General features: G+C 45.8%; 1 protein-coding gene across 2 annotated transcripts in view; it reads left to right on the plus strand.

Annotated features, from left to right (window-relative positions):
• Window positions 1-15,628, plus strand: part of LOC144669267 (caspase recruitment domain-containing protein 11-like) — a 111,643-nt gene that overhangs the window by 38,531 nt on the left and 57,484 nt on the right. For both annotated transcript variants that reach the window (XR_013573652.1, XM_078531593.1), the window contains exons 5-7: window positions 1,749-1,928; window positions 5,987-6,136; window positions 11,770-11,895. Coding sequence is in view for 1 of the 2 variants with exons in the window: in XM_078531593.1 (XP_078387719.1) it covers window positions 1,749-1,928; window positions 5,987-6,136; window positions 11,770-11,895 (456 nt within the window). In the remaining variant the exon portion in view is untranslated. The remainder of the gene's footprint in view (window positions 1-1,748; window positions 1,929-5,986; window positions 6,137-11,769; window positions 11,896-15,628) is intronic.

Below are 15,628 nucleotides of genomic sequence, written 5' to 3' on the forward strand. Positions count from 1 at the left end.
TCATGTGTCGGTGCAGACTCGATGGGCCGAAGGGCCTCTTCTGCACTGTGTTTCTGTGATTCTGTGGTTTAATGCAGAGTCAGGAAGAGCACTCTCTCTTCTTCATATTCAGGTAAGTATATTTTAAACACTCACTTGTTGGTTGCGGCCTGCAGAGGTCCCTTTAAGGGCTTCATGCATGCTAGACCTCATGTATCCCTGCGGCCAATCCAGGAGGCTGCAACAGGTGCTAGGCCTCTTTCTCGAATATTGAAAGAGCCTAAAACCCGTTTCAGGTGTGGGTGCCTACACCAGTATGGCAGGTGGCACACTTCCAGGTCAGAATGAGCACACACTTCCCACCAGCCATATTTTGGGGGCTTAGGTCCCTGTTTAGTGCCTGTAAAATGAACATGGTGCCAACTATTTTCTAAGCCCTGGTACTGCAATTGGCATGGATGAGCTGTACATAGGGCAGCCAATTGTGAGTAAATATATTCCTGGAGGTTTCATCACATGACTTGCCCCCACGCTCCCAGCCATTAGTCGGCCAACACATCCATCCTTGTGACTCACTGCCTTCCTACACCAACTGGAAAGCAAAGAGGCTCATTACCCAATTGGATGATGCTTGACTGTCAAAAGCCAAACAGCCTTTTTCCCATTTTTTCAATATTTTTATATCTGGGGAAGAGAAATGTTCAAATAAAATGCCAAAAGAAAAACTTTTTTAATGTCCCGATGATTTTTCTCCAGGAGTGTCCCTGGAGATTGGTCTTCAATTCCTGGAGACTCCAGGTCAATCCTGGAGGGTTGACAACCCTAGCTGTACACCATGACCAGGGTTTCAGTCTTCCCAATATTTAATTTGGAAGGGATTTCTGCTTATCCAATCCTGGAAGCTAGGAAAGCATTGTGGAGGCAGTGGTGTTGTTGTACAGGATTGGTGATCCAGAGACCCATGGCAGATGGTGAAATTCAAATTTAATTAAAAACAAATCTGGAATTAAAAGTCTAATGATGACCATAACCATCGCCGATTGTCGTAAAAACCCATCTGGTTCATTAATGTCCTTTAGGGAGGGAAATCTGCTGTTCTTACCTGGCCTGGCCTACATGTAATTCCAGACCTATAGCAATGTGGTTGACTCTTAAGCGCTCTCTAAACAAGGGCAATTAAGGGAGGGCAATAAATGCCCACATCCCAAGAATAAAAAAAAAGAGGCACAACGGCTTTGAGGGAGGTTTTCAGAGGGTTGTGAGTCTTTGGAACTCTCTTCCTCAAAAGGTGGTGGAAGCAGAGTCTTTGAATATTTTTAAGGCTGAGGGAAATAGATTCTTGATTGACAAGGGGGGCGGTGAAAGGTTATTGGGGGCAGGTAGGAATGTGGGGTTGAGGTTACAATCAGATCAGCCACGGCCACCATCTTATTAAATGGCGGAGCAGGCTCGAGGGGCCGAGTGGCCTAGTCCTTCTAACTCGTATGTTGAGGTATTTTACACTTTTAGATGAAGTCATCCCGGGGGTTAGCATGTAGATGAGAAACAGGTGGGTATCAGGGATAGGTGGACCACCAGAGGGAACGGTGTGGAAGTGAGAAGAGAAGCCATTGCAGGTGACTATCTGGCTACGATTGGATAGATGAGAATGGGACCGGTCACCCAGAGCTGGGTGACGGGCCTGAATCCAACGGGTCACTGGCCTTTGGGTAAGAACTGGGGCCAGGGTTGACTTTTGCTTCTCTATCACCTGACGGGTTCTCTTCCAGAACGACCAGATGAAATGCAAACTGTACGGGATTGAGGAGGAGTGCCTGATGGAACGGAGCCTCTCCAGAAAGCTGAAGGAAGACCTCGAGAACCTGCCGAGCAAGCAAAGCATTAGAAAGCTGCAGCTCAACAACGACCAGCTACAGACCGCAATTCAGGAGCTGCAACACATTGTGCAGGTAACTAACTTCCACCGCCTTGTCAACACTGGGAAGTAGTGGAATATAGAATGCCATTTTACCTTGCTGCAGCCTCTAAAATAAGCCCCCCTGCTCCCGTACCCTGGCAGCGGATTGTACACAGGGCATCCTACGGGTCTAAGAGACAAGTTTCCAATTTCGCATCCATTTTATAGCAGGGCTTCACCTGCCACTTCACAACATATTGGCCTGGAAAAGACACCTCGAGCTAACATCACTCCAGGGTTGCAATGTAGATAATAATTTCAGAAATAAAGATAAAAGTAGCTGGAAAAACTCAGCAGGTCTGACAGCATCTGCGGAGAGGAGCACAGTTAACGTTTCGAGTCCGTATGACTCTTCAACAGAACTAAGAAATATAGAAATGAGGTGAAATATAAGCTGGTTGAGGAGGGGTGGGACAGGTAGAGCTGGATAGGGGGCCAGTGATAGGTGGAGGCAAAGAAGAGATTGCCGAAGATGTCATAGACAAAAGGACAAAGGGTGATATTATCTAAGGAATGTGCTAATGGGGATATTAAGGGTAGAAAGCAGGACAAGCTAGTGGCAGATGGCCCTAGTGTGGGTGGGGTGGGGGGAAGGGATTGAAATAGGCTAAAAGGTGGAGATGAAACAATGGATGGGAATACATTTAAAAATAATGGAAATAGGTGGGAAAAGAAAAATACATTTCAAAAATATAAAAATATAAATTATTGGAAAAAGGGGGATCGGAAAGAGGGTGGGGATGGAGGGAGGAGAGAGTTCATGATCTGAAGTTGTTGAACTTAGTGTTAAGTCCGGCAGCCTGTAATGATTTCAGAGCATTGTAAAGTGCGGAATTACGCTCACCGCTCCCAGCACCCTCCCTCTAAAATCCATGTATAGAGTGCCATGTAGTCACCTCACTCTCAAAACAATCAAAAGCCTTCACATCACTGGCAATTCCACTAAACAGCAGAGCTAATACGAACATGGTGATTGTGTTGGAAGAATTCCTTGATGGCAGAACGCATTGTGTAAACAGTAAACAAAGTGTAGTCACTGTATTAATTTGGGAAATTCAGGGGCCAATCAGTGCTCAGCCAGCTCCCACAGATTGCAATGTGGTGATGATCAGGTAATCTCCGATCTTGGTCCAAGGATAAATATTGGCCAGGGCATGTGGGAGAATGCGACTGCTTTTCTCCAAAGTTGTGCCACAGGACCTTTTACATCCGGGCAGATCCGGGCTCTGTCTTAACCAAAAGACAGCACCTCTGACAGTGCAGCACCCACCTAGTACAAGGGGAGACGTTGGCGTAGTGGTATTGTCACTGGCCTAGTAATCTTGAGACCCAGGGTAATGCTCTGGGGACCTGGGTTTGAATCTCACCATGACAGATGGTGGAATTTAAATTGAATAAAAAGCTAGAATTAAAAATCTAATGATGACCATGAAACCATTGCCGATTGTTGTAAAAACCCATTTGGTTCACTAATGTCCTTTAGGGAAGGGAATCTGTTGGCCTACAGGTTGACTCTTAACTGCTCCCTGAACAAGGGCAATTAGGGATGGGCAATAAATGCTGGCCTAGTCAGCAAAGCCCACATCCCATGAATTAATTTTTCAAATGTCTTAATAATAATGTGTTTATCCAAATCCTTTGTGAGCAATCGGTGTCTTGTGCAGTAAATAAGCCCAAAGTATAATCATAATACCACCACGTGGTGATCAGCAGTGGTCAAACAGTTGGCAGCAAGGTTAAATACAGGTACAACATGGTGATTCAGCCTTAGATCGTGCTATGTGGCTTGGGAAGACCCTCGACGTTTTGGTCAGACCATAACGAAGTTGGAGAGTGTTGACAATGACTGCAAAGAAAAGCCTTGGCGACCCAGCGGTGAGAAGTAGAGTTGGTAAGCAGACAAATTGGTCATGGTGAGATTGCAGCACATAGCCTGTCAGCTTCATGAGTGGGGTAGCACGTCAAGAGGACCAGCACCGAGCTAGCTCCGTTGGGAGAGGTGAGTGACCAGGGTGTGGGCTGGAATAAAAACACATTTCAGGATATGAGTGAGAAGTGGAATATCGATCACACTACTTCTTCTCCTCATTACCCTAGATCTAATTGCCTAGCTGAATGAATAATTCACACAGTGAAATCCCTAATTTTCAAATGTGGACAGACCAAGCATGTTCTACACATTACAATGTTACATCTGAGAGTGACACCTTTTAAGTGGAACTATTCCACTACCAGCAGAGCTCATGTTTGGCAGACCAGTCCATACCAATCTACCTACTCTTATCCATTCTACTCTCTCAGAAACTAGAGGGGAATTTTTAAAACTACAAGAGGAGGTGACCAACATCGCACAATAGAAATACAGGTACAGAATTGCCAAGTTTACAGTAGGGACAACATGCTCACACCCAGAATGCCACAGAAGGTACATGGCAATCAGCTGATGTGACAAGGATTTTGTTTGGACCCAAGGTCCCGTGAAGTCATTACACACAAAGACGCAATGGTGAGGTGTAACCGAGGACAAGTCAGATCCATTCCCACTCCTCAACCAACGTACAGTTCAATTGTATCTAGAACAAGATGCCACATGCAACCAGGAACAACATCCAAGAATGACGATCCCACAGAGCACTGTGAGCAATTAAAGACACCTCCAGACAAGGTTGCCATCACAAGATCTGGGTGTATCAGCAGATTACGCTTTAGAGCTTCATAGATTCATCAATTCTATACACTTGTGTAATGGTAACTAAACATGAACATGTATTGTAAATAATTATACTTCTTTAGAATGGGGAAAAGTATCTTTAAAGAGAAAGGGGGGTGTTGTAATATGCCTTTATAGGATAGCAGCATGTCATTACTAGAAGGAAAATGTGTCATGTGATCCAGTCTTAGTTTCACTTTTGCTTTGAACAGAGCACACACGCACAGCCCTGATGTCTTCAAGCTTTATACCTATGTCTAACTGTTCTCATGTACCTAGTCTTAATAAATGAACCCACAACGTATTTACCCAAATCCCTTATGGGAGATTGGTGCCTTGCGCCTTGTACAGTAAATAAGCCCAAGGTACTAATATATCATTGTAATAATGCAACGGGTTTGACAGGGTGGATGAATAGAGGATGTTGCCCCTCGTGGGTGAATCTGTAACTGGGTTCACGGTTTAAAAATAAGGTGTCTCCCATTTAAGATGGATATTAGGAGGAACTTCTTCCCTCAGGGAGCTGTAACTCTTTGGAATTTTGTACCCCAGAGAGCCGTGGAGGTTGGGCCACTGGATATATTCAAGGCTGACTTAGACAGGTTCTTGAACTATAGGGGAGTCAAGGGTTGTGGGGGATTGGCAGGAAAGTGGTGTTGAGGCCATAGTCAGGTTGCCAACATTCTTAACGAATGGCAGAGTAGACTTAAGAGGCCAAATGGCACACTCCTGCTCCTATTGCTTGTCCACTGCACTGGACTGTCAGCCTCGATTTTGTGCTCACACCGCTGGAGTGCCACTTGAGCCCACAACCTTCGGACTCCACTTGAGGGCACTATCCACCGAGCTGCAGCTGACACAACTGTATTACCAACCCATACAGACCAGTAGATCCTACGCCTCACCCCTAACCTGTGCTGGGGTATCTGAGCTCAGCGGGGATAGCAGTCTCCTTAATGTTCATTCACTAGTCAGAAGGAGCTCAACAAAATTACCAGCTCGCGAGGGACCTCAGTGGGGAATACACTTAGGCTGATGCTGAGTGGGCACCTGATGAGCTTGTGCTGTGATGACTTCCATGGTCAAATAGACCGCAAATATTCAAGACCATCTCATATAGTTGTACAGCACCTGACAGAATGAGCTCCTTCATGGAGATATTGCTGTATTCATTTTGATCAGCTCCTTACCTCAGGGTGGGAGGTCAAGACTGAAAATCTAATTTGCCACCCTCACATAAACTGGAAATGGAACTCGCTGTGTTGAAGTTAATCCCTCAAACCCTTTCCTTGTTTTTATTAAAAAAAACCCCAAATCTCTGTTGTTCATCCTCCCGGCAGGCAAAGGACAGTCTCCCCACCACAGAGAAGGCACTTCTGGATATCATGGATCATGATCGGAAGGAAGCACTTGAAGACAGACAGGAATTGGTGGAGAAGTTCCATAACACGACCATGGAACTCCAGCAAGCAGAGGAACTCCGAGATAAAGTAAGTGAACCCAGATTGGACAGAGTGGTCCAGCTTTGAACACTGTGTTTCAGACCCAGATGGTTTACTTGACTAATACCTGGAATGGGCGGGTTGTCTTATGAGGAAAGGTTGGACAGGCTAGGCTTGTATCCTCTGGAGTTTAGGAGATTAAGAAGCAACTTGATTGAAACCTTTAAGATCCTGAGAGGACTTGACAGGGTGGATGTGGAGAGGATGTTTCCCCTTGTAGGGGGATCTAGAACAAGGGGTCACTGTTTAAAAATAAGGGGTAACTCATTAAGACAGAGATGAGGAGAAATGTTTCTCTCTCAGAGGGTTGTGAGTCTTTGGAACTCTCTTCCTCAAAAGGCGGTGGAAGCAGAGTCTTTGAATATTTTTAAGGCAGAGCTGGATAGATTCTTGATTAACAAGCGGGTGAAAGGTTATCAGGGGTACAGTCAGATCAGCCATGATCTTATTGAATGGTGGAACAGGCTCGAAGGGCTGAATGGCCTACTCCTGCTCCTAATTCATATATTTGCACATTCCTTTGGGGCTGAGTTGCTTGATGAAATTGGCACCAAGGGTATGGAGTTTGTAGTCGGGGCTAATGTTGATTGGAATTCCTATATTTCTCACTATAATTTACATATCCCTAGTTGAATATTCTTTTAGTTGATGTCTTAAGTTACCCTTCAGATTCTGCATTCACACTTTTGGGATCTGGGAGGTGGTGAATGTGAGGTGTGCTCTCTGTGTACCTGCCGGATCACAGAATGACGAATCCCATTGAACAGATAGCAACACGATCTCTCTGAGAATATTAGAAATGTTTGGAAAGAAATTCTTACAATTATGAAGCACACTCCACAATCCCGGGACATCCCAAAGCACTTTCAAGTCAATGAAACACTTTTTGAAGTGTAGCCACCACTGTGATCTAGGAAATGCAACAACCAATTTGCACACAGAAAGATCCCACGAACAAGCAATATGATAATCATCAGCTAATCCGCTTAAGTGAATTTGGATGCCGAATATCTGTTGGCACTGAGGGGAACTCCCCTACTCTTCTTTGAAATAATCCGTGGGATCTTTCCCTGCCACCTGGTGGTTTCACAGCGTATCCAAAAGATCATCCTCTGATGGTGCAGCACCACACCGGGGTGTCAGCCAAAACTGTGTGCTCCATACTGGAGTGTCAGCCAATAGTGTGTGCTCCACACTAGCGTGTCAGCCAAAACTGTGTGCTCCACACTGACGTGTCAGCCAATACTGTGTGCTCCACACTGACGTGTCAGCCAATACTGTGTACTCCACACTGACGTGTCAGCCAATACTGTGTGCTCCACACTGACGTGTCAGCCAATACTGTGTACTCCACACTGACGTGTCAGCCAATACTGTGTGCTCCACACTCGCGTGTCAGCCAATACTGTGTGCTCCACACTGACGTGTCAGCCAATACTGTGTGCTCCACACTCACGTGTCAGCCAATACTGTGTGCTCCACACTGGTGTGTCAGCCAATACTGTGTGCTCCACACTGACGTGTCAGCCAATACTGTGTGCTCCACACTGACGTGTCAGCCAATACTGTGTGCTCCACACTGACGTGTCAGCCAATACTGTGTGCTCCACACTGACGTGTCAGCCAATACTGTGTGCTCCACACTCGCGTGTCAGCCAATACTGTGTGCTCCACACCCGCGTGTCAGCCAATACTGTGTGCTCCACACTGACGTGTCAGCCAATACTGTGTGCTCCACACTGACGTGTCAGCCAATACTGTGTGCTCCACACCGGGGTGTCAGCCAATACTGTGTGCTCCACACTGACGTGTCAGCCAATACTGTGTGCTCCACACTGACGTGTCAGCCAATACTGTGTGCTCCACACTGACGTGTCAGCCAATACTGTGTGCTCCACACTGACGTGTCAGCCAATACTGTGTGCTCCACACTGACGTGTCAGCCAATACTGTGTACTCCATACTGGCGTGTCAGCCAATACTGTGTGCACCACACCGGGGTGTCAGCCAATACTGTGTGCTCCACACCGGGGTGTCAGCCAATACTGTGTGCTCCACACCGGGGTGTCAGCCAATACTGTGTGCTCCATACTGGCGTGTCAGCCAATACTGTGTGCACCACACCGGGGTGTCAGCCAATACTGTGTGCTCCACACTGACGTGTCAGCCAATACTGTGTGCTCCACACTGATGTGTCAGCCAATACTGTGTGCTCCACACTAGCATGTCAGCCAATACTGTGTGCTCCACACTGTGTCAGCCAATACTGTGTGCTCCACACTGTGTCAGCCAATACTGTGTGCTCCACACTGATGTGTCAGCCAATACTGTGTGCTCCACACTGACTTGTCAGCCAATACTGTGTGCTCCACACTGATGTGTCAGCCAATACTGTGCGCTCCACACTGATGTGTCAGCCAATACTGTGTGCTCCACACTGATGTGTCAGCCAATACTGTGCGCTCCACACTGATGTGTCAGCCAATACTTTGCGCTCCACACTGATGTGTCAGCCAATACTGTGCGCTCCACACTGATGTGTCAGCCAATACTGTGCGCTCCACACTGATGTGTCAGCCAATACTGTGTGCTCCACACTGACGTGTCAGCCACGACTTACAGGCAGGAGTGCTACCCACTGTAACCTTGTGAACGAACGTAATTTGGAAACCTTGGTCCAGATTTCAACAAGTTTCGAATTGACAGGCTCTAATCCAGCCTGGAGTTTGGCACGGTTTTCACTCTGGTAAGAAAAATAGAAAATTGGAATATTTTTGAAATGGTGGGAGACTGGAAAAAGTTGGGATTCAGCGGAATTTAGGTGTCCTTGTACACAAATCACAGAAAGCTAACATGCAATTTCGGCATTAGGAAGAATTAGAAAAGCAAATGACGTGTTGGACTTTATTACAAAGGAATTGGAGTATAAGGGTGAAGATGTTTTACTACAGTTATATAAAACTTTGGCAAGACCATACCTGGAGTTCTGTGTACAGTTTTGGTCTCCTTACCTAAGGAAGGATTTACTTAGTATAGAAGGAGTGCAGTGACGGTCCATTGGATTGATTCCTGGGATGCGAGGATTTGTCCTATGAGGAGAGATTGGGTAGGCAAGTCCTATATTCCTTGGAGTTTAGAAGAATGAGAGGTGATCTCATTGAAGTGTATAAAATTCTTAAGGATCCTGATGGGGTAGACCCTGGGGAAATGTTTCCTCTGTCTGCGGAGCATATTCAAGACAGAGATTGATAGGTTTTTGTACATTAAGGAAATTAAGAGAAATGGGGATAGAGCAGGAAGGTGAAGTTGAGGTAAACAATCAGCCATGGTCATATTGAATGACAGAACAGTCTCGAGGAGCCGAATGGCCTACTCCTGCTGCTATTTCTTCTAACCCTTGGCTAAGATGGTCAGAAGAAAGGCCTATCCTGGAAATGTATTGCTGCAAGATCAGGCTTAATCTACATTCTTTTAAAATAAAGTATTGCTGAGAAAAGGAGACAGGCTATCGAAGCTTTTGCCTTGCACTCATCAGGACAGATTCGCAGGAAATACCGACAGTAAAGGGAACAACAATTTATACTGCATGAGAAGAGAGTGCCGATTGGTTGGCAAGTGGTGGAGGCACTGCCAAAGATAATGCAGCAGGGAAAGCCTCTCATGCAGTATAAATTGTTGTTCCCTTTCCTGTTGGTATTTTCCGAGCTGTCCTGATGAGTGCAAGATAAAAATCTTCAACAGCATAAATCTTTAGTCAGCGAGGTAAGAGTTCTCCACTCCCAAACGACTGTTAAAAGAAAGTCTTGGGGAAAAATGTTCCCCCCATTGTGGGGGGGATGTGCGGGAGCGGGTGCGAGTGGGCGCGCCTCCGATTGGCACCCCCAATTGGGGGCTCGCCGCCATTTTACATGGGTGGACCAATTAAGACCCGCCCAACATGTCGCTTGCCCGGAGGCACTGAGCGCTCGCTGTGCGGGCGGGGGCGGGGGTGGGGGGTGGGGGGTGGGGGGTGGGGGGAGGGGATTCCCTGAGAGGTTCCCTGCTCAAGCGCGCGAAAGAGCGCAAAGATCTCCCCGAGGAACGGAGGTGCCTCAGGGAGACTTGTTTCAGTGCTAAAGTTTTAAATAAAGGTTTTTAACACTTTTGAAACATGTCCCCTCATGTGACACTATCACATGAGCTGGGAGATGTCAGCGAATAAATGTATAAATTTTTATTAGATTTTAAAACACTTCATGGAACCTGATCCCGCCCGTGGATGAGGTTTCATGAAAAACACGAAGGCTGCCTGGGCTCTTCGCCTGCCCCCCCGCCAACCTTAAGGCTGGACGGGCAGCTCATTAAATTGAATTAATTAGGTTTTAAATGGCCCTAATAGGCCTTTGACAGTTCGGCGGGTGTGCGGCCAAGTTGGCTGCGCGCCCGCCGAACTGAAAATCCAAATGACGCGCGGTGACGTCGGAACCCCCGCCTGACATCACCGAGCGTCATGTTACACATTGGCGGGAGGGCCCCGCCTCCACTCGCCGAGGGAAAAATCCTTCCCTTAATGCCAGAACCACTCTTAAAAATCAAATGGAAAGAATGATTTGTCCTGCTTTCAGTTTTCACTCTTCTTGTCGAAAGGCGCTGGTTCACAATTGCTCGTCCATCTGCTTACTCGTGCCTCGGAGCTGGGGGGTGAGGATCTTTTTTTTTCCTTCCATATGTTCAACCTAACGGCCTCACAAGCCACAAATGTGATGCTGTTCTCACTCGAGGTTCGTGTGCACGCACACTTTGAGCCGAGGTCACTTGGGGAGAGAGAGGGAGAGGGAGAGAGAGAGGGAGAGGGAGAGGGAGAGAGAGAGGGAGAGGGAGAGGGAGAGAGAGAGGGAGAGAGATCAGGAGCAGAAGCTCCTCTAGTGAGTTGAGCCCAATTACAGTCCCCCTAAGTACACTGAGAGCAGCTAATTAAGCCCAGTTAAACCTGTCCGTGCAACTTAGTCAGGCAGCATAAATGTCCCCATCTAGGGATCCCCTTTCAATTGCATTTCACCAATTACCAAAAGATGCCTTTCAAGTCTGGAGTACTGTGTACAGTGTTGGTCTCCTTATTAAAGGAAGGATGTAAATGCATTGGAAGCAGTTCAGAGAAAGTTTACCAGACTAATACCAGGAATGGGCAGGTTGTCTAATGAGGAAAGGTAGGACAGGCTAGGCTTGTATCCGCTGGAGTTTAGAAGAGTAAGAGGCAACTTGATTGAAACATTTTAGATCCTGAGGGGTCTTGACAGGGTGGATATGGAGAGGATGTTTCCTCTTGTGGGAGAACCCAGAACTAGGGGTGACTGTTTAAAAATAAGGGGTCGCCCATTTAGGACAGAGATGAGGAGAAATTTTTTTTACCTTTGGAACTCTCTTCCTCAAAAGGCGGAGGAAGCACAGTCTTTGAATATTTTTAAGGCAGAGGTAGATAGATTCTTGATGAAGCAAGGGGGTGAAAGGTTACCGGCAATAGGTGGGAAGGCGGAGCTGAGGTTACGGTCAGATCAGCCATGATCTCATTGAATAGCGGGGCAGGCTCGAGGGGCCGAATGGCCTACTCCTCCTAACCTGTATTTTTTTATATGTTACTTCAGTACCTGAGAGAGAAAGAAGAACTTGGAGTCCAGTCCGCGATGCTCCTGAAAGAGTGCCAAATGCACAAGCGCAGGATGGGAACCATTTTACAACAGCTGGAAGAAGTGGAGAAGGAACGAGACCAGGTAAACCCCATATTCAGCAAAAAAAAATCTCTTCGTCCACTAACCATTCAAACTCAACCATTTGCATTTTGTAGATTGGGGGCAGAACCTTTTAATACATAGAATAAAACATTTATTAAAAGAAGAAAAATGAACTATATTACACCAGATAAAAGATCCCAATATAAACACAAGAAGATTCCGGAACAGTCCCGGCAGATTTGAGGGTAATGTAACCCTACTATTTAAAAAAAGGGGGAGGGAGAAAACAGGGAATTACAGACCGGCTAGCCTAACGTCAGTAGTAGGGAAAATGCTAGAGTCTATTATGAAGGATGTGATAACAGGACACTTAGAAAATATCAACGGGATTAGACAGACTCAACATGGATTTATGAAAGGGAAATCATGTTTGACACACCTACGGGAGTTCTTTGAGGATGCAGTTAGCAAAATAGATAAGGGACAACAAGTGGATGTGGTGTATTTGGATTTTCAGAAAGCTTTTGATAAAGTCCCACATAAGAGGAAATTAAAGCACATGGTGTAGGGGGTGGTGTGTGTCAGCTCCACCTCTGACTTCTGAGCAGTTCGAATCACTCCCACTCCCTGGCTTCTAGACCTTGGACTTATTTGGGGGTTGTTACAAAGTGCAGCAGACAACTGGTTTTGGTGCAAGAAAAAAACTGAGTTTATTGAAGTCACAAATGAACTTATAACGTTAGAATTACACTGAGATTATACAGACTTACAAAGTACTCTTAGTTAAGAATGGGGAGCACACGGCATAACGAGGGAAAATCATGCTACTAATCCCCTTACCCTTGTCCCAGCCCCAAAACCTAACTAAATTGAACTAGGAGAGGTCAGGGATCATGCTCACCAACCAGGGTTCCTTGACAGTTCAAAATCCAGCCAGGTAAGCCGGTTGCAGTTTTGGTGTACGCTCTTTGTGTCCTCTGGGGCCTGCTGTCTCCACGTGGTCCTGGTCTGTGGGTGGAGGGCGCGGTTGTGGGTGGTCGATCTTCGTGGAGGGCTGCGGTTGCGGCCTTGTTGTCTTTGGTTGAGCCTGCCACCCCGTGCCCCTCGCCTGTGGGCCTGCAAACCTCCAGATCTCCTTCCTCCGCTTGGCTCAGCTCCCTGCTTAAACTGGTCACTGCCCAAAACCGCTTTCAAAACTGCCCACCCTCCTGCTAGCTGGTTTCTCCCTCTCCCTCCTTCGTAACTGACTGGGCCAGTTATACTGTCTTTCGAATTTCTTATCGGAATCCAAATCAAGGTTAGTTCTTTGTTTGATTTTGGTGGGCTTCCTCCGGTGATTGTTGTCTCGTTGTTTTTAATGGGCTCACATGATGTTTATCATTGCCTTCCTGCCCCCGTAACTAGTTTTGAACTGAAAGCCATTGTATGTGTGGAGTATTGAGGGGTTCGCATAATTGCATTGATTGTGCCTTCCTGCCTTAGTAATTAGTAGCGAGTATTTATGCAAGATTTTGATGGGCTTTAGTTTCGTGTAACATGAAGTCTTTCCCTGGTTTGATTGTTTTAAAGGGAAGAATGTGTATTCTGTCTCCTCTTGTTGTCTGGTTTCAGGCAAAAAAACCACACTGCACTCAACAAGCCCGGGCATGTCCAGTTCCAGGCCTTCATGGGCCCAGCCTCCTGTCTGCAGGGTTCCACACTCAACTCAGCAGTTTAAAAGTCCAAAAGTCATAACCTTGTTGATATGAAAAATATGGGAATTTTGAGAACCCTTCACATGGGATTGGGGTAATATATTGGCATAGATTTGGAATGAGTTAGCAAACAGGAAACAGAGAGTAGGAATAAATGGATCTTTGTCAGAGTGACAGGCAGTGACTAGTGGGGTACCGCAGGGATCAGTGCTTCGGCCCCAGCTATTCGCAATATAATATCGATGATTTGGACAAGGGAAGCAAATGTAATATTTCCAAGTTTGTTGACAACACAAAACTAGGTGGGAATGTGAGTGGTGAGGAGGATGTTAAGAGGCTTCAAGGCGATTTAGAGAAGTTGAGTGAGTGGGCAAATACATGGCAGATGTAGTATAATGTGGATTTGTGAAGTTATCCACTAGGAAAAACAGAATGGCAGAGTATTATTTAAATGGTGATAGATTGGGAAATGTTGATGTACAAAGGGACCTGGGTGTCCTCGTACGCCAATCAATGAAAGCAAGCACGCAGGTGCAGCAAGCAGTTAAAAAGGCAAATGGTATGTTGGCCTTCATTGTAAAAGGATTTGAGTACAGGAGCAAGGATGTCTTACTGTAGCTCTACAGGGCCTTGGTGAGACCACACCTGGAGTATTGTGTGCAGTTTTGGTCTCCTTACTTAAGAAAGGATATACTTGTCATAGAGGGAATGCAGCGAAGGTTCCTGGGATGGCAGGATTGTCATATAAGGATAGATTGGGTCAAATAGGCCTGTATTCACTAGAACTTAGAGAAATGAAAGGGGATCTCATTGAAACGTATAAAATTCCGACAGAGCTGGACAGACTGGATGCAGGGATGACGTTCCCTCTCACTGAGGGGCGGGGGTTCTAGAACAAGGGGTCACAGTCTCAGGATACGGAGTAGGCCATTTAGGACTGAGATGAGGAGAAATTTCTTCACTCAGGGGATGGTGAACCTCTGGAATTCTCTCCACAGAAGACTGTGGAGGCCAAGCCTCTGAATATATTTAAGAAGGAAATAGATAAAATTCTAGACTCCAAAGGTGTCGAGGGGTATGAGGAGAGAGTGGGAGTCTGGCGTTGAGATAGAGGATCAGCCATGGTCATATTGAATGGCGGAGCAGGCTCGAAGGGCCGAATGACCTACTCCTGCCCCTATCTTCTATGTTTTCTATGTTTCTAAGATGATTCAAGTTCCCAATATTCCTTTACCCAGCAATATCTTTAGAGACACACAAACTAGTGAAGAGTTACCAATAGTATTAATAGAGACACAAAGTCTCCTTGCTTGGGACTGGCACATGCGGAAACATTTTATTTCCCAGTGGATTCTTGAGCATTCATTTGGTGTTTCTCACTCAACTTGTCTCTCTCCCCGAGACACCCAAAACTGCACTTGCAGAACCAACACAAGAGTTCCCTAAACTCAGTCTCCCAGTAGCCTTGTAGTATTTCTTATCTCAGAGAGCTGAAAATCCCTGTCTTCAGTCTCTGACACACACTGAACTCTTTTCTGTCTTTCTCTGTCTTTGTATTTTTCTGCCACTAGACCACTGTCGCTAGGCAACAGCCCAGATTTTTTCTACTTTGTTTCTTCCAAAATCACTAAACTTCTAACTCCTTTTTAACCCATCCCTTTAATGTCAGGGATTGTAAAGCCTCATTAAAATGTGCGTGTATATATATATATATATATGTATGTATGTGTATGTATGTATATGTATATATATATATATATATATATATATGTATGCATATATGTATATGTATGTATGTCTATATAGATGTATGTATATCTGTGTATGTATAAATGTATGCATATTTATGTATGTTTGTGTATGTATGTATGCATGTGTATGTATGTATATGTATGTGTATGTATGTATATGTATGTGTATGCATATATATACACACCAAACCAAAAAAAGACTGACCTTTCAGTCACAGACCCACCCAGACATCTAGGCACCAAGGCTCATAAAAACACTGTACTCGCTGCTCCCAACGTGGTCTCCTCTACGTTGGGGAGACTAAACGCAGACTGGGTGACCCCTTT

This window comes from Cetorhinus maximus, chromosome 29 (genome assembly GCF_964194155.1).
Source record: "Cetorhinus maximus chromosome 29, sCetMax3.hap1.1, whole genome shotgun sequence".
Taxonomy (NCBI): Eukaryota; Metazoa; Chordata; class Chondrichthyes; order Lamniformes; family Cetorhinidae; genus Cetorhinus; species Cetorhinus maximus.